The sequence below is a fragment of the Gasterosteus aculeatus genome, chromosome 5, assembly GCF_964276395.1.
Source record: "Gasterosteus aculeatus chromosome 5, fGasAcu3.hap1.1, whole genome shotgun sequence".
Lineage (NCBI taxonomy): Eukaryota > Metazoa > Chordata > Actinopteri > Perciformes > Gasterosteidae > Gasterosteus > Gasterosteus aculeatus.
In genome coordinates this window covers 13,138,610-13,156,504 of record NC_135692.1, presented here as the reverse complement: position 1 = coordinate 13,156,504, position 17,895 = coordinate 13,138,610, and the positions used below count along the sequence as shown (strand labels likewise).

Genomic DNA, 17,895 nt, shown 5'->3' with positions numbered 1-17,895 from the left:
CACCAGTGCGGAATCGGTGTAGTGTGAATTTCTCAATTGGACTTTTAGCTTTATATTGCAAATTACAGAAGTGATGTGCCAGAGGTCCTGCTTTATTAATTAAAATGGTTTTATAGCCGAGGCTTTCCCGAATGTCTTATTTGCACCGACAGCTTCATCAAAGCAGAAAACTATCCAGCCAGGATAAATTGAAGTAATGGTTTACAATGTACTTTCGAACTTCATTACATTTACAGCTCGCATTCCACTCCGCTCCATTTCAGAATGTGCACAGTGTGCTGCGGCTGTCTGACCTGTACGGAAGACAGAAGCCAGTGTCTCCTTTTTCCACCTCCTCCTTGAACTGCTGGACACAGTCCAGAAAGGCCACCATGGCGTGGTCGAATTTATTGTCCCAGAAGAACCTCAGGCCACCTGAGCAATACAGAGGAAGTTCCTGGACAAACACAAGACAGAAAGAAAGAGCAGAATTGGAGCCTCGAGGAGTTCATTTATGACGGGAGAGCTGTGTTGGAAAACATATTCTATGTACTACCTTGGACTTGTCGGTCAGTGACTCCAAGTACGAGTGGTTTCCATACGGGACGAGACGATATCTGAGGAGAGAAAGCTGCTATTTGAGCTTCCTTTTGCCCTGACTTAGAAGAATACTTGCAATAAACATTCATTCTGAACAACTGCGGTAAAACACCTCTGGAAGCGCAGTCCCATTTTATTGGCCAGAGCGTGCAGCAGCAGCACCGTCTGCCCCCAAGCGGCGTTAATCTCATTCCACTCCACTGGGACGCTGGGAAGTCGACCCAGGCGGAAGTTGTTTATGGTTCCAAACTGGCCACTGTGCCTGGACCAGAACAGAGACAAGGAACTCACATCCTCAGCTAATAGGCATTGATTCCTCTATATCAGATATTTGCCACGTCATGGTTAGTTAATTGGTTGACATAAAAAGAAAGATTGATTCTTAGCGTAGCGTACCAGATGTGAAAAGTGGCGTTGAAGACGTTGGTCTTTTTCAGGCGATCTAGCTGAATCTGGCAGTAACGCATCTGGTTGTCAACGCTCTTCAGCTCGTCATCCAGCTCCAGCTGCTGCCGCTTAAACTCGCTGTACTCCTTCTGGTACCTTTTTGGCACAAAGCAGTGGAAAGAGACTGAGCTGTCAGCCGGAGGTCTCATTTGTATCACAAACGTCGCCCACGAACCCTTTGGGTCACACTCACTGTAGCTCCTCTGTGTCCAGCTGCTGAGAGTGGACCCTGCTTTGGTTCAAGTCCTGGGACACAGCAGCCCTCTGCTCCTCCACCGCCTCCAGCTCCTGGACCAGAGCCTCCTCCTCCTCGTTCAGCTGACGCAGCTCCGCCAGCAGGGTCTCTTCTCCTTCCACCTGCAGGTGTGACAGCAGCTCAAGGCACTGCCTGTAAATACATTCACATGTAAGGTCATTACACACGCTCTTTGGTCCAAGGTAGGCATTTTGAATGTTTGCTGTGCACCGGGCTCACTTGTAATTCTGGCATTCGTTCTCTGTGATGTTGAGCTGCGTGTCCAGGTGATCAAGCAGGGTGTCAGTACATTCCTCACACAGCGGGTGGTCCACGTCCGTCTGGCCCGACATGATGTCAAACAGGTCGCTGGTCACCTGGGTGGGATGGAATCAGAGCCACAATGAGTCCACCGAAAAACAGGTACTGCTTTGCAAACCACCTACTTGTCTGATATTCCAGCCAAAATTGGATGAGCAGAAGAAACTGACATAATCCAGTTAATATATTTCCGCAAAGTTAAAAGTTGACTTTACCTTCAGCCTACGACTAAGATTTTCCATGGTGCCCCCATCTGACGCTTCTCCAATCAGCGTGAAGCTGTTGGCGCTCTCCGTTGACATCACCCTGTAGAGCAGGAATAAGTGGTTCCGTGAACTTTGTCACTGAGCTGTGGGTAGACTTGCAAATGCAACAGAGACACTAACAAGGAGTTAATCAACACATGAAATATGATCAGTTTAAGACTGAAGACTCGAGTGCTCACCGTGCAGGAGGGATGTATTTTCTTGACACTCCATCTTGCTTGTTTTCTACAAAGGTCTCCTGACAGGAAAAAATGATTGTGGCTTTAAAGACTACATTTAATATGTTTTCCCTTTTGTCCATGTTTTATCTCATCAGTCTGTCACTGTTTTATCACATCATTTTCATATAACTATACAAGCGGGGTCGATGGTCACAGTGGTTGCTCAAAGAAATAACTCTAATAAATCAGATATTTGCAGTTCCGTATGGAGTAATCCTGTGCTGAAAATATCCTAACAGTACATCACAGCATGTTTATTCTTCTGTACCAACCTCTGGTGCGGTTTCTCCCACATTCCTGTCAGCCTGTTTGCTGGGAGTCACTGTGACCAACGGTGCTGAGGAGCAGAGGTGACAGTTTAAACGCCGCCACGCCACATCTGCCAAACGCGTAGGTGGTTTATATCTCCTGTATATACATACCGATGAGGTCCTGGATTGTAACCCGATCGAGCACGTTGAAAGATGTGTCCAGTTTAAGCGGCTGACAGCACCGCTGACACACGAAGCTCACCTGCATGGTTGTGCTCGACGACTTGGAGCCCTCCATCGCTACAACATGAGACATTAGATGCACTCTGTTAATAACAAATATGTAGTGATTGGAACGAATGACCGCTTGACTGCCAACGCGTATATGTTTTTAAAAGTTAACGTCACAGATCACAGCTTTCTTGCTCGTTGACGTTAGCTGTTCGGCTAAAGTCGAAGCTAGCTTTGCAGCTAGCTTGTGTGTGACTTAACACGTAAAAAATAGACTTACTGTTGCTTGTGAGAAATGGAAACTATTGCATAATAATCCGGATTTGAGTGCTTTAAAAATTAGAAATCACTTTGGATATTTTAGCGTGACTGTTGCATTTCAGCACCTCGGGTCTTCTCTTTCCACTTCCTTGTTGTTATTTACGGTGGATGTGACGTCATGTTTAAAGCGTGAAAGTGACTCGGGGTAATGTCATTAAATCCTTGTTTTTCCACCTTCGTTTATTTACTTTATTCTTCCAACAACACAAACAATCAACTCACCCTTTTCCCCCAGGAAAAGATCATGAAATACTGTCTTATTATGACTTAATTATGCCATTATTTGTAGTATGTAGTTCACTTTACAGCCAGGTGGGCGGCGCTGTAACAATTGCTGCAAAACGCAATTTCGCGAGAAGAAGACAATAGTTGCGGGAAAACTGAAGCGAAAGGTAGCTGTGTTGTTAAATCCCAATTGTAAGAAAACAGGGTAAATTTGGATTGTTAAACAAAAACAACTTTTTACAACTAGCCAGTGCTATTCATGTGCTATAACATGTTGTCGACCCTTTGAGACAAATGGTGTTCCGCAGAAATGTTCGTGTTGAATCTCAGAAAGTCAGGAACGAGAGGTTACAGCTAGAGTTGTGTAACGTTAACCTCCCAACAACAAACCATAGCAGCTAACGTGACGTTAGCCAGTCTCATGTTTAGCTAACTGCGTTTTTCAGCTTCGGATTGATGACACCACAGTCCGGATGTCTTAACCTCACCGCGTTGTTATCTTTTCGGTCCAGTCAGCTCTTAATGTGCTCTGATTTTTACTTTGTAGCTTTTAAAAAAAGCAGCATGAAAACCCCGACGACCACCGATGTCAGGAAAGGTATTTCAGTCCTTTGGGAGACCATGCAATGTCCCATTTGGTGAGTGTCATGCTGGCCAAGAAATCTGATGAGAAAATGTCATTTTGCACCTGCAGAATGTTTGATGAATTGTTTACTGTCATTATACGTATTGTCACATGCAGCTTGGATTTAATGACTGAACCTGTTTCTACAAAGTGTGACCATCAGTTTTGCAAGTAAGTCATGTTTGATTACTTCCTATCTTATTAACTGATAGTTAAACGTTTGCTTTTTTTCAACCACTGAGAAAAACGATTTGTGTTTTCTTTTTTTCCACCCCAGATTTTGTATGATGAAACTTTTGGACAGCACTAAGAAAAACAGGACAAACTGTCCAGTGTGTAAAACCAAAATAACCAAAAGGTTGGAAAAAAATCACCAAGATGACACCGTAACCTTGATTATTTTGAATACTTACTCATTATCATAGGATCTGTGTATTTTTTTACAGGAGCTTACAGGAAAGTCCTGGTTTTCAGCGACTTGTAGCAGGACTGCAAGACATGATAAAGGCTTATGAACACGACACCGGCACCAACTGTAAGAGAAAATCACTTAAAACGAACAAACTTACATTCAGTTTTCTAATGACATCAACTTTATTGTTTCAGACTTCACTGGAATGTCCCAGCAGAAAGGGCAACTGGGGTGAGACATTTGAACATTTAACTGTCTTGTTATTGGGAGATATATATGTTCTGGGCGGTGCTGGACACAGGGTTATAAGTACATTCCCCACACTGCAACTGAGATTGCTCTCATGAAAATATTTTTGATTAGTATCCAATGATGTTTTGACTGCTTAACTCCTCTTCGGACGAATAATATAATACAGTCCTTCAAATGCATGCCAGTCATAACACAAATTCTTATTTATTAATAGTTTTACCTCATCTTTTTTTGTTGTATTTTGTTCTATTCAGAGTCACAGAGGATGAACCGTGTCCCGATAAGTTATTGGGAGATACCCCCGACAACGTGGACAGTGTCAACAATCAGGATCCTTCAAAGTCTCACTCCTCCACCATAGCAGGTAAAATCTGGAGTACATGTATGTTGCTCTGCATTTTCCCCTCAAATGAATTTGAAAATTTCCGTTTATTTAAAAGCTGCTTTTATTGTAGAAGTGTGTCTTCCAAAAGGTTAACCATTGGTAATTTTCCAAATCCTTTTAGCCCAGAATGGATTTGCAAAACTGATGGGACTTGAAGACACAAGTCCCACGATGACAGACGTTGAAGGCCTGGACAGTGGCCTTGGTGAGGCCCATCCAACTTCGTCCAAGAAGATCAGCAGCCCCACGGATCATTTGGAACCACTGGAAACGGACATTTCAGAAGTTGTGGAAACGTCGACACACAAAAATAGACGCAAAATAAGGCTCCGTAAATTGGAGAAACCCCCCCTGCCGGCATCGTTGACTCCAGACGAGCCTGAACACCGACCTTTAAGAATGTCCACAAGGAAGAAGCTCCAAAAGGATTTGAAGCCAGACAAGGTTCATGAGGAAAAAAAGAAGAAGAGTCTACAGAAAGTTGCCGAGTGGCTCATGAAGGTTCCAACTGAAGGAAGTCTCGAGTTGGACAAACCCAACGAGGACACGGAGGATTCTGACAGCTGCTCCACCGCTTCAACAAAAGATATCAAAATACACAACATTAATGTCAATTCCAGGAGAGAGGAACGGGCTAAAGGCCTCGAAGATCAGGTGTTTGGTGCCGTCTACAAACGGGAGCGGAGAGGCAACAAGGTCATCGCTCCTCCGCTTAATGTTTTAATCGAAACGCCAGCAACCAAAGAAACGCAAATTATCTCCAAAACCAGGAAAATAAACACTGTCACTCCTGCTGGTTTTGTCAAGGAAACAATCTCTGATGATAAAAGTGAAAGCGACATGGAGGAAGAGCAGCAAAAGACGGAAGAAGTAGATGATGCCAGCAGTGACGTAGTTGCAAAAGCGGAACAGACTGAGGTTATGGAGGAAAAAGATAAATATGGAGAAGGGTTAAACAACCTGCCAGAAAGTGACCAAATCAATGACAAAGTTCCCTGTAACGTGTCTGACAGTGGACAGGTGGACAGGAGGAGGTCAAACAGAAGGACATGTAACACTCTGCAGCAGGTCGACGGGGATTTGCAAGCTAAGGCAAAGAAAACGGAGAATAGGAATAGTAAAAACACAAGGACGGAAAGAGGCAAGTCTGCTAAAGTGCAGAAACCCCTTGTTCTGGTTGGAGTTAAAAATGGAGAAACCAGTCCCAAGGCCAAGCCGAGGTCGGAAGAAGTTCAAGTTCACATTGAGAATTACCCGAGCAGCGAAGACCAAGAGATCCCTACAACGAGGAGCACCAGGAGGAGCAGAAGACTTCAACTCTTCACTCAGGAAGTCCAAGAGAGTCACAAGAAAGCAAACCTGAAAGCCGTTAGAGCTGAAAAAGACCGAAATGCTCCAAAGCGATCCGAGGAAGCTAACGGTGGAAACGTGACACCGGCGACTGAAAGAAACGGATGTGTTTTTGATCAAGAGTTAGAAGGGATCGAAGACCTGGAGTCCAGTGAGATGCCGCCTTATTCGGGACCAACGGAAGCCGTTGAAGCGTCCGCCGCCGAGGTGCCGGATGCTGAACCGTTGGCCGAAGCGAACGTCGCGCCCAACGCTGCCGAAGTCCCGAGCTCCTCGAGTCCGGCCGACGCCGCGGTGGATCCAACGCTCGTAAACGCCGACCAGGACGATCGTCGGTTGGAAACTGTCGCTCACGTGACTAAATGTCACGACGACGAGGACAAGAACGACAGCGAGCTGGACACCGAGCTGCTGCTCAAAAGCTTCAAAGCCACCAAAAGAAAATCGTTCTTCTTTGGCGGCCCAAATGTGAAAAAAACCCGCGGTTCAGACACCGAAAACCCGCGGCGCGCCGACGCAGAGGACAGCCCGCCAGTTAGCGCTGAAAGAACCGACCTGCAGGCGTTGAGGGACGATGAAAACTCCCCTTGGAGCGATTTCATCTCCCCTTCTAATTCTCCCGCTCAAACAAGAAAGCCCGTTCTCGAGAAACCAGAGGAAGAGACGCCGGAGGCCTCCGACCCCGAGAGCAGCTGCTCAGGTCACGGGGGCGACTCTTCCTCCAGGAATGGTGTCAGCAGTGGCCTCACTCCGAATAAAGTGTCAACGCGGGATATCAAAAGCCCCCGTCGCTCGGTTGCGCCTCGAGGGCTCCATTCCGGCCTCTGCTTCGGAGCGGCCGAACACTTGGAGCCACGTGAGCCCTCGAACTATTCTCAGAGTCAGCCGGGCTGCTCCGCGAGGGACGCCGGCCGAGGGAAGGAAACGAGGGGAGGCACCTCTGTCTGCAGCGCTCAACATCTCTCAAATGCAGAGGGTTCCTTAACCCCCGATGGCCTCGGAATACCGACGTCGCGCAGCGGAGAGCCGACCTCCCATTCGCCAGCGGAGAGCGCGCCCAGGAAGAGGAAGAGGGCGAGGAGGCTGAAGTCTTCCTTTGAGTCCGGCGAGAGCGGGGAGGATTTGCCGACTTTGACGGAAATCTTCGGAAAGTCGGCAGCTCCCTCCGGGACGGAGGGTCGGCGGGGGTCCCGGGAGGCTGATGGGTGTGCGGGTGCCCCAGCCGGCGGGACGCCAGCGTGCCCCAGCCCCGACGAGCTTCATTCCAGCCAGGCGTCCGTTGACCTGTTCGGCACGCCGGACGAATGTAAGTTCATTGTGAGTGACCAAAAATGACGTTTAGCTCAGTTGGCTCATCACTGTCGCAAACAATGATTGTTCCCCCTCTGCAGGTAACGTCCCAGCGAATGACGTCGGTGTTTCCTCACAGTTTGAATCATCACAATTTTCAAGTGAAGTCCTCGTTACGCAGGTAAAAAAAAAAAAGAAAACGACTAAGATTCTTGACAAAGGAGAGCGGTGGTTCCAACCTGCAGCAAGTCGCTCGTTCGGCATCAACGGGCGCGTCGCGCTCCCCGGTGATGCACTGTGACGTCCCGCCCCGTAGAGGGCGACCTCTGCGCTGCAAAACCCCATCTGTCAGCCCTGGATGACGGACTGCCTCGATCTGTGAAAAATGTCCCCCTCAGCGGCTTTCTAAATTGCATTTCATTTAGGGTTGGAGGAAATTCCGCCCTGGAAGATGATTCTCGTTTTCTACCTCATCCATCTTGCCGGCTCGCTCTCTCTTTTACCAGTCGACTGTCTTCCACGGGGAGAGGGTGTGTCTCACACCCCGCGGGGTTTAGTGGGGGCCCACGATTACACACACGCACACACACACATTTGTACTGTTGTGCTTCGTGTGTCTGTTTTAATCAATTCACTTGGCTGTCTTAACTTAAAGGATGGATGCAAGTGAAGCTTTGAAACAGAGTTCTAAACTAATAGACTCTGTTCTTTCAAACGAGCACCAGTTGGACAAAGTGTTTGTCGCTCAGCCTCCCGATCGCCTCTCATTTATCTTAAATATTGCGTAGTAATCGCCTTCTCGCTCTCTTATTCTGACGTGTGCTTTCTTCACTAAGTGCTGTCTGGCATTCACTTCCAATAATAAATAACCGTGTTGTTCCCTCCTCATAGATTGACAGATTGCAGAGAGTACGTGCCCCCCACCCCCCACCCGTTATGTGATGGAAGTGTAAGACTTGTTTTATTGTACGGTTTTCCGCTTTACTCAGTTCTCCTCCTATTTTAGCAAAAGGTGGAAATGCAGAAGGAGCTGGTGAGGCTGGAGAAGTTGATGGCTCTGGTGTCGGAGGTGCTTCAAGAAAAGGAAGACATTCCTGCAAACGAAGTCCCCTCAGAAACAAATCCCAGCAGACAAAACACAGGTGTGTGTATGTGTGTTTGTATCATATCTCCGTTAACCCCAAACCCTTTGACTTTCTTTTGAGTCAGTTTAGTGTTTGGTTTGTGCATATATTGAGATGGTTTTGTGTCCCCCAGACGCTCACAGGCTCCTCCCATGCGACCAGGACCCGGGCCGAGGGTCAGACGGGTGAGTAGAACCTGGCAGACTGGACTCACACCCCCACTGCGAACTAATCTCACTATCAACTCAGACGCTTTTAAACTCACCATATATGTGGTGCGTTTATCACAGTAAATTAGAAATGTATTTTCAATAGTACATTAGTTTGGCTTTGAATACTCTTCTACTGTAAATAACACTAAACATCAACACACAACATTGTTATTATTTAAAAATAAGTGCCAAAGCAATGAATAATAAATGTGTGTTTTAGTTCTGCTTCATTGCCTTTTCTCTCTACAAGTAAATCCTCCCGTATTCTCTTTCAAACATCAAGAATTGGCTCTGATCTGATGGCCTAACGGCTTCATCATTCTCAGGAAGCTAAACGTTAGAAGCAACGTGCTAATTGGCTCTATGTTTACAGACGTTGGCAATTCTCTGTATTCAGCCGTCTAATGATATAGTTTCTTTGAAAATGATATTTGGGGATTTTTTTGTCATTATCAGTGTCTACAAAAGTAAATTTAAAACCAATATTTTGAGATCCCCATAACAGACTTCTTCCTCGTATCGGTTTGTCATATTTGAAGCTGCTGCCAGTTCGTTTTTGGTGACCAAGTCAGTTAAGTGATCAGCAGAGAAAATCCTTAAAGACGAGACACGCTTTGATGATAATAACTCTAATTAAATATAATCTGCACCGGTGTGTCGTATTTCTCTCCTCAGAGGATTGTATTGTTAATACTTTTTAAATTGCGTCATATTTCAATGCAGCCGCATTAAGCAGAACAATAACTGGGGCAAGTGGCGTCTTTCAATCTGTGACTGAAGGAGAGTGTGCGTGCGTGTGCGCACGTGTTGGTGGTCTGGTTCTCAGAGGGTGATGCATCTCAGGAGGACAGGCGGATAATCTCGCTAATGAACCCAGAATCCGTTTATGCTGTGGAGAATAAAAAAAGTCATTACTGACTGCAACTTATATGTCATTTAGAGCACTTAGAGGGAAACTTCTGCTGCCACAGTCGTTTATCTCTGCTGCTCGACTGCTCCCCTACCAGCCGCTCGCCTCGCAGGGTTCCAAGTGCCGTCCTCCAGGCGAGGGAGGGAGGGGGGAGAAGGGCCGCGGATGAAAACACGGAGGGCCGTAGCCGTGCGAGTTCTAAATCAAAGGGCGAACCAAAGGAAAAACGGAGGAAGGGAACCACCCAAACTTTGTTAGTGTGAGTTAAACAAATGACCAGTCATTGAGTTTCTGCCCGTACCGACATGTGATCTTACATTCACATCTTTCCACCTCATACACTTGCACAGTGCAGAAAGTGTGAGGACAGTGTTGTTTTTAATCTAATCCAGCATTCTTTTTATGTTTATAAATTGATATGGCCACAGCTTTAGGGAACACAATCCGTTTATTTTAGGACGGTGCAGCGGTTTAATCTCGGCAGGTCTGTCCGCGGCTGTAGAGTACACGCGGTAAACGCGCTCCACGTGACATCACACTCCAAGCGGTTGCACTTTGGTTTGAACGAGTCACGCGAACTAATTGAGGGGAATAATTGTTAATCCCAGACGTCATGTCGAGGAGACTGCAGATGAGCACTTCTCTAATAACAACCCTTACCTCGAGGTCTTTTTTTTTGTTTCTATTTCACCGCCGAGCCGTGTGTTGTTATTGATCGGCTTCGTCAGCCACTTGAAATGACTCAAAGTGCACGCGTGTTTCACTCGCTGAACAAAGGCCTGGAGGCAGAACGGCTGCTGACAGAAGCAACCCGTCATTATGGTTTCAGTCAAGTGTATTTGTTCACAGTTTTTGGATCGAAGGCTTTAGACAATCATTGACTGCAAAGGGATTTGCAGACATATTTACTTTTTACTTTCTCTGCCCTAAAAGCAGAAGACAACAAAACGCAAACAACCTGCCGCGGAATTTCAACCACGTAGTGTTTATTTTATTTTAAATATTAAGTGTATCCTGCGTCAGCCTTTCAAGCTAAATATACAACAAAAAAACCTTTGTTCTGCCCTGATGGTGACCATCCCGTTTCTCCTCCGCAGAGAAGCTGCTCCCGAAGCCGAGCGAGAGCGCGGCAGAAGAGCGTCGGAGCGCGGCGGCGCAGCAGAGACGGGTGAGGCTACGGGGAGGAAAGTCACATAGTGCCACACTGGAAACTCGCTCCAGTTATTCCACGGAGGTTTCGATTAATGTCAAGAGCAGAAAACGGAAACATTGTTTTTAATAGTTTTGTTTTGCCTCACATTGCTTCTCAAAGCAATGTTTCAGTACTCCAAGGTTTGGACTGAGTCCAGCAGAGTTCTTGTGATTTGTCCGTGTGGTCGATGACGGTTCCGCTCGCTGCGACCGATTTGAGGTCTGATTGGTGTGACTGCTGCCCAACAACCGTTTCTTTTTTAAATGTTTGTGTGTGTGTCTCTCTGTGTGGTCAGCCGCCCAGAGGTCCAGACCCACAGGGCCGGGCCTAAACGGCACCGCGGGCTCCAAGGCACTCCGTTCCAGCTCAGCTTCAAAAACATCAAAGAAAGACGCTTCACCTACAGATGGTCAAGAAAACAAAGAAAATAATACTCCTCCGGGAGACGGGAGACGAACCAAGATGCTGCTGGTGTCGTCCGGATTGGACCAAAGCGAACAGGTGCCGATTCTGCGCTTCCCCTCAATAAAAGTTCCTCTCCGTAGCTGGGTGCTCTAACCCCTCACGTGCCTTCGTCCCCAGACGATGGTCAAAAGGTTTGCCAAACGTGTCGGCGCCCGTGTGGTTTCTACGGTAACGCCGGAGGTGACCCATATCATAATGCACACAGGTGAGACAGTGGGAACTATGTCGGCACTATTCACACTGCACTAATGCATCCCAGAATATCGATCGCTGCTCATTCACACAAGACCCTGTGCGGGAAGCGTTGATAAATATTTCAGTGATAATCTGCATCTGTGAAAGGGACCAATGGGACGACATTGTTCCTGTTTTTATTTTTAATAAATCCACTCAACTGCATACACACGCGAGCAATTCAAGCCGCTGTTGGAAAATCCACTTCACCTTCTTTCCAGGTCGTGTTTCTCAATATTTTCCTGAGCAGGAACATTTCACGGGTCCGTCTTCCTCTTGTCACGTTGTTACCGCTGCTTTTTGTGCGTCGTCTTAAGCGCTCCTAGATAAGCTCTCTGTTTCTCCCTCACCCACGCACCCTGTCCTCCATTCATCCGTTCGTTGCTAATTACCCTCTCTGATAGATTATTTTTAATTCCAGAGCTCGCTGTCTCCAAAGCACCACATTAACCGCCCGTGTTTAAGAAAGCCTTCTTTCGATGGCAGCTGTTTCCCGGGTAACCAAAAAGTGGGAACGCTGCAGCTTTTGAGCTTCGCGGTTAAAGCACTTAACTTCTGCATGAAATGCAAATCGATTGATAATCAGCATACATCACCGGACGAAGAATAACCCCTGACCCTGCAGACCATCCGCGTTCTGTCTCTGTGAAGATATTCCCTCTTGGAGTGAACCCAATCCTGAAAGAGTTTGAAAGAGCTGTTTGTTCAGTTATTACTAGTTATTACTATGAGTAGTTACAGGTAACACAAGTGTGAAAAAGTTATAGCATTTCAGGAGTTTTATTCCACCATATTTTGCATCACATTGACGCTTTCAGTGTTGTCTTGAAGACAGCACAGCACTTTGCAAATGAAGGTGTTTTTGGACGTGTGCTCGATTGACATTTCGGTCGCTTCTCTCCTCTCTGCCAGATGAACACCTGGTATGCGAGCGCACGCTCAAGTACTTCCTCGGCATCGCGGGCAGGAAGTGGGTGGTGGGCTCCCAGTGTAAGTTCCCGATGCGGCTCGAGATCACCGCCCGTGTTTACAACAATCACGGCAAATACAAAAACCGCATGACGCGGGACTACAGGAGCGTTGCATTATACAGTAGACACCGGAATACTCTTTGTGTCCCTGACACGAAAAAAAACAAGCCCAAACTTTTCTGTCTTCTTCCTCTCCACAGGGATTTCAGAGTGCTTCAGACAAAAGCAGCTCTTAGATGAGGTTTGTTCGTCTGCATGCGTCTTCCCGTTTGTGCACCGCTTGGCGTCCTGTTATCTCCGCGTGCCTTGATGTCGAATTACGGCAGCGTGATGAATCGCTCCATGTGGTTCGTCGCGATACCTCATAGATTATTTGTCATCCACTTGCGTTAGTAATCCCTTAATCTGTGTCTGTGCTGTGCAAAATATAATCCTTTGCCAAACTTTCGCAGCATCTCCATTCATTTAAAGCCATTTCTTCGTCATCCGGGACGCTTTGTAAGCATTTGTGTGCATCATGTAGTGGACGCAGAGATGGACTCCACACAATTACAATAGGAACTCTGTCAAAGTGATGGATGTTAGGTGTACTCTTCGATCTGTATTTGACCCTTTTTAAATAAATCTAATTATTTTAGCTGTCTGTCTGCTTGCAATCAGTACTTTTATGAGATGAGAGAATAGCTGCTTCACAAAAACAACAGGAAAGGCTTTGTACCAGAGGGACTGAGGTCATTTGGGTTTGATTTTAAACAGAGCGCCTTTGAGGTGAGAGGAGACGTGGTGAATGGACCCGACCACCACGGCCCCATGAGAGCTCGTACCAGGGAGGACAATAACGTGAGTACCTCACAAACTGGACGTGTTGTGTTCACTTTGACTCGTTCCTTTCACCTGCAGCTGTGTTTACACACAAATAACCATTCTAACAAAAAGTTATCTAATGTTTTTAATTCGTTAGCAGTAATATCATTTTGCTCTCTTAAGAGATAATGTGGTTTTACCACAAAACTGCAACTGCAAGTCCCTTTATCATAATGACATAATCCCCATCCAGCATTAAATAAAGATCGAGATCGCTCAACACCTGAAACTAAGGACTGGTTTTAAATCCTGGTTCAAAAAGAGGAAAAAAAGAACCAACATCCTTGTAGTCCAACCTCAACGAGCAGTCCGATTTCATGAGGAAATTCTAAAAACCCACAGCACTTGAACCCGTTTCCTCCTGTTGCAGCAGCCTCTTCGCCCCGGCTTTGTTGGAAAAGCTCGTGGTAATTTCCCTCTTGGTGTCCGGCCGGCAGGTCCGGTTCAGTTGACACCGAGGGGGGGGGGCGGGTGGATTGGAAATGGCTCGATGTCATGTTGGCCATAATGCTGCCTTTTGAAGAACTTATATCTAATTGATTTAGCTCGTCATTTCAGTGGCTCCGACTGATTGTCCCATCCGTGCTCGCTGTCTGTCGCCTGCAGAGGAACCGGGTGAAATGAGGTGCCAGAGTCAGTCGCCAGAATGTCGATGTGCAGGAAATCAGCCACAGAAACTCCCGAGTGCATATGTTTAGAAATATGTGTGTATGTGTGTGTGTGCATCTGTAGGGTTTCGAAGTTATCCCATCACACACGCTAATACCTCCCGAAGGACGCCGGGTGTTGTCTAAATTAAAAATCTGTAATAGAAAGTCTGTTCCATCTGCCCAAGCCCTTTGGGCTAATGATTTTTGGTGGATGAACAAGGAGGTGTGAGAAATTAGTATTTCTCTCTGCAGCACCTTGGACGTTTATATGAGGGTGGGATATGAGTCGCAAATTTCCTTTCCAGAGCTACAATGGTTCAAGGAAGCAATTTCCCATTTTCCCATTTCAGGTTTCGTGACCCCGAATGCAATAAAACTCTGTGCTCCTGGTGTTGGTCGGGCCGTTGTTCTTTTTATGCTTAAAGCGTGACATTACCTTGGTGAAGGTGGCTCTGTTCACTCTCTTCTGCTCAAATTATCCCTGAATTTACAGTATTAAAGAGGGAAGCCGATAATGTTTTTTCCAAACATCTCTCAGGTTTGATCCTACATTTATTTTCTTCTTCTTCTTCTTCTCCTCCTCTGCAGTTGCTCATGAAAGGCTACAAGATCTGCTTCCAAGGGCCTTTTACAGACATGACGACAGGTAAATCCCATCGGCCACAGTTGAGCTGATGTGTTATGGGTTGCTATTTTATACCATATAATGCATGTAATTGAGATTCATATTTTTCAATCGAGTTATATAAAGTCATATATATATATTATATTGTGCAATATTTGTCATACACTTTATATACATCTCTAATGAATTGTATTTATTGTCCCCATCTTGCCCATTTTGTCTAAGAAACAGCACTCATGAATTGTAGCACTTTGATAAGGAGTTAATTTACATCATGAACTTCAAAAGCTGGGTTTCTTTTCATGTAATTGTTGCCTTTTGTTCAGCTGCCATCATGCTGTTTGCACTGTTCCGTTTTTTCTCCATCAGGAATCGCTTTGCTCAACTCCACTTGTTCCGTTTTATTGATGCATGTGTGTCCTGCGGGACGCTGATAGACAGACGGGGAAAGAAATAACCATAAGAAAATAAATAAAGCTTCCATTGGCTCACGTAGGTTTTTGACTGACTGGCCGTTTTTTAACCCCGGCTGTCATCTAGCGAGAACAATGACGAGTGCTTCCGGAGCGTGGGTGTATTCAGTAACCACTTTGAGCCGTTTTCTGGTGTCCTCGTATTACACAGCAGTCGCTTTGACGTCCGTACTAGTCCAAATGAGCCTCTGAGTTTGGTCGCCCCCCCCCCCCCCCCCCCCCCCCCTCTCCCTCTTCGTGCAATGCACTTAATGCTTCACCCTTCCAACGTGAATAGATGCACAGATAGATCATCGCCGAAGGCCTCGCTGGGGCACAGCAGCATTCCTTGGTGTCCTCCTCCTTCCACGGGGCTCTTTTTAAAGTGCTTCTGCGGCGTCCTCCTGCTCAATCGATGAAGCTTCGCTAATGGCCCGACATCTGCTGGCTGCCGTGTGGAGTTTTAAAGACTTCCTTTTACACGGCACAGACGTGGGGATGGAGTTTGTTTTCTTCATCCATTATTGAATCGCTCGTGTTTGTGTATGTTGAATGAGCAGAGGAAGCTGTTCTGGTTCAGATTAAGTGAATTGACTTTCTTATTTTAATCATCTTTCTCAAATTGCCCAAACAGGAGCAGATATTGTGTCGGCCGCTTTTTAAATATTTTTTTAACTTTTTGAGTTTGTTCAGGGGTCATTGTAAATGTTGATTTGACGGCTCCATCATCATCACCATCATAAATTAAGCTTTGAAATATTTAATGAATCCCTGGAAGCTGTTCCTCTTTCAGTTTGACAACAGATGTATGTTGAAATATATAATCAATTATTTTCTATACAAAGTGAATGAGTGTTAACAGAGACCGTTATTGATTTAAGTGGAGACATAGTTATTGATCTGTGATTCCATCCCTCCAATGAGAGGAAAAATCGCTCTGCATCTTCTCTGGTTTGAAGATGGCGTGGCCAAACATTGAAGGTGTAAAACTTTGTTGTTGTGTTTATTAAGATGAAATGGAGTCGATGGTGGAGCTCTGTGGAGCAGCTGTAGTCAGAGATCCAATTCTCCTCGACGGTAACAAGGTAAGATTTCAAAGAAATGTGAAACGCATCTGATCGGTAACATTTTGTATTTATTTACATTATTTGAGTATCTTCTGGCAGTAGAGTGTATGCTAGAGGACAGTTATTTCCCCCACAAAGCTGCAGCCTCCATGAAGTTGGTTATTTGCCTGCTGGGTTCAATTTCAAATGTGTTTATAAATTCTTCATGATTCATTCAAGTTTTAGATCATTTATAACAAAACTGCTGAAATCGCGTCATCCTATAACGATAATCCTTTTAGCCAAGATATAACACGATGCTGATACGTAATCCAACAGGCAGGTGTGAAAATAACATTTAGTTCCAATGCGTGTGCCTCTAAAGAAGTATTTTCTATTTGTTCTAATTTTATATTAGGAATCATTCGTTTTGTCTTTTGTTATTGCAGATCTCCCATCAGCTTGTCATCGTACAGTCTGGATCAGAGTCACACAGCAGTGAGTCCAAAATTACATTTTCATTTTTACTGCATCATTTTCTGCCATTATAACACACATAATATAGTAGTCAATCTCTCTCTCTCTCTCTCTCTCTCTATCACACACCTTTTGGGGAAAGGTGAAGCTAATCAGAGGTGTTGCTCCAGGCTAAACTTAATAGGATTCATTTTTTCTGAACCGATGTAACTCAATTTACTCTCAAGAACCACATTGTAACTTATTTCATTTTCTGGTTCCCCTCAAAGTTTTTTCACCTTTTTTTAAATTTATTTATTTATTTATTTATTTTCTTAAGTTTGTTGCACAAGGGAAATGAACATTTAGTTTTTGATTTTAGTGACTGGTTCAAAACACTGACGGATAGACAGAGACGTTCCGTTGGGGGTCTGAGTGCATTTTGTGGCTGTGCGGGCGGCCAGTTGGAGGGGGACACAACGGAGAGGAATGGTGGACGCGTGAGGGGGGAGTGACGGGCTGCGAGTTAGGCCGCAGAGAAAATGTCAGGTCGGCGCTGAGGGAAATGTCGCAACGGAAAGACGGCGCGGTGGCACGAGGCCGAGGTGACGGTTTGCAAAAGAGAGGGCCTCTGAGTCCGCTTCCTCCCTGGAGTCCTAATTTGCACTGCTGCATATTTAATGCAGCTTTTCCTCTTCCACGTCCTCTAGCAGTCAAAGCCCAGGTAATCAAGTAGCCCCGCCCCTTCCCCCTCTTCTCCACCATTGATTGAAATCACACACGCTCCTCTGATGTAGCGGAAATGTGGGAATACACGCGCGTGCACGCGCTCCAGGTCAATGTTTGACGGGTGAAGATGATGCTTCTTTTTCTAGCATGTCTACAATAAAGTAGACTAGAGATGTCAGGATTTTCTCAGGGATACTGAAATGCAGCCCGCTAAAGATTTTCATTTAAATCTTTGCTTATGCAAATAAAATTGACCAAAATAAAGAGATGTGTGCACATGTTAATTTTGTAGTCTTACCTGAAAACCCGTCTGCTTATCAGGTGCCCCTGGAAACGCTACAGTGGTGACACGTGGTTGGCTGTTGGATACCGTGGCAACCTACACCCTCCAAAACTACGACCAGTACACAGCACCTCCAGCCGGTGTGCCTGTTACAACCTCTGCCTCTTAATGTCCAACGCTGCATCTAATCTCTCGTCCATCGGCTTTCTTTACTAATCCCTATGTATAGTGTTTGCTTGACATGATGTATATAAAGTTTAATGAACCAAAA

General features: G+C 45.7%; 2 protein-coding genes across 9 annotated transcripts in view; one reads left to right on the top strand and one right to left on the bottom strand.

The window, feature by feature from the left end:
• Window positions 1–3,003, bottom strand: part of becn1 (beclin 1, autophagy related) — a 3,931-nt gene extending 928 nt beyond the window's left edge. Inside the window, exons 1-11 of one of the 3 annotated variants that reach the window (XM_040175693.2) lie at window positions 2,832–3,003; window positions 2,492–2,620; window positions 2,342–2,406; window positions 2,028–2,086; window positions 1,798–1,888; window positions 1,502–1,638; window positions 1,220–1,414; window positions 976–1,122; window positions 692–841; window positions 536–596; window positions 294–436 (exon numbers count right to left, since the gene is read on the bottom strand). In XM_040175693.2, coding sequence (XP_040031627.1) covers window positions 294–436; window positions 536–596; window positions 692–841; window positions 976–1,122; window positions 1,220–1,414; window positions 1,502–1,638; window positions 1,798–1,888; window positions 2,028–2,086; window positions 2,342–2,406; window positions 2,492–2,618 — 1,175 coding nt within the window. In that variant the 5' untranslated portion in view covers window positions 2,619–2,620; window positions 2,832–3,003. 3 annotated transcript variants of the gene reach the window in all.
• Window positions 1,661–17,895, top strand: LOC120818889 (uncharacterized). 6 transcript variants are annotated; one of them, XR_013467760.1, is made up of 22 exons: window positions 3,212–3,264; window positions 3,645–3,735; window positions 3,840–3,893; window positions 4,000–4,080; window positions 4,169–4,257; window positions 4,329–4,365; window positions 4,641–4,750; window positions 4,893–7,427; window positions 7,513–7,592; window positions 8,418–8,553; window positions 8,669–8,720; window positions 9,688–9,916; window positions 10,755–10,825; window positions 11,145–11,350; window positions 11,432–11,519; window positions 12,461–12,538; window positions 12,720–12,760; window positions 13,276–13,359; window positions 14,622–14,679; window positions 16,122–16,195; window positions 16,606–16,654; window positions 17,663–17,895. XR_013467760.1 is itself a non-coding variant. In XM_078103505.1 (21 exons), exons 2-21 carry the CDS (start codon window positions 3,662–3,664, stop codon window positions 17,791–17,793), a joined length of 4,128 nt encoding a protein of 1,375 aa, XP_077959631.1. In that variant the 5' UTR covers window positions 1,661–1,684; window positions 3,645–3,661; the 3' UTR covers window positions 17,794–17,895. The 6 variants fall into 6 exon arrangements, 5 of the variants coding, with proteins under 5 accessions (XP_077959631.1, XP_040031696.2, XP_040031692.2 ...); XM_078103505.1 differs by lacking the exons at window positions 3,212–3,264; window positions 9,688–9,916 and adding an exon at window positions 1,661–1,684; XM_040175762.2 differs by lacking the exons at window positions 3,212–3,264; window positions 9,688–9,916 and adding an exon at window positions 2,359–2,459.

Bases quoted from the DNA above. Each gene is read 5' to 3' on its own strand.
- LOC120818889 (XM_078103505.1), top strand. From the start codon at position 3,662: ATGAAAACCCCGACGACCACCGATGTCAGGAAAGGTATTTCAGTCCTT. The intron at 10,826-11,144 runs GTGAGGCTACGG...CTGTGTGGTCAG, and splicing joins CGGCGGCGCAGCAGAGACGG to CCGCCCAGAGGTCCAGACCC. The intron at 12,761-13,275 runs GTTTGTTCGTCT...GATTTTAAACAG, and splicing joins AAAAGCAGCTCTTAGATGAG to AGCGCCTTTGAGGTGAGAGG.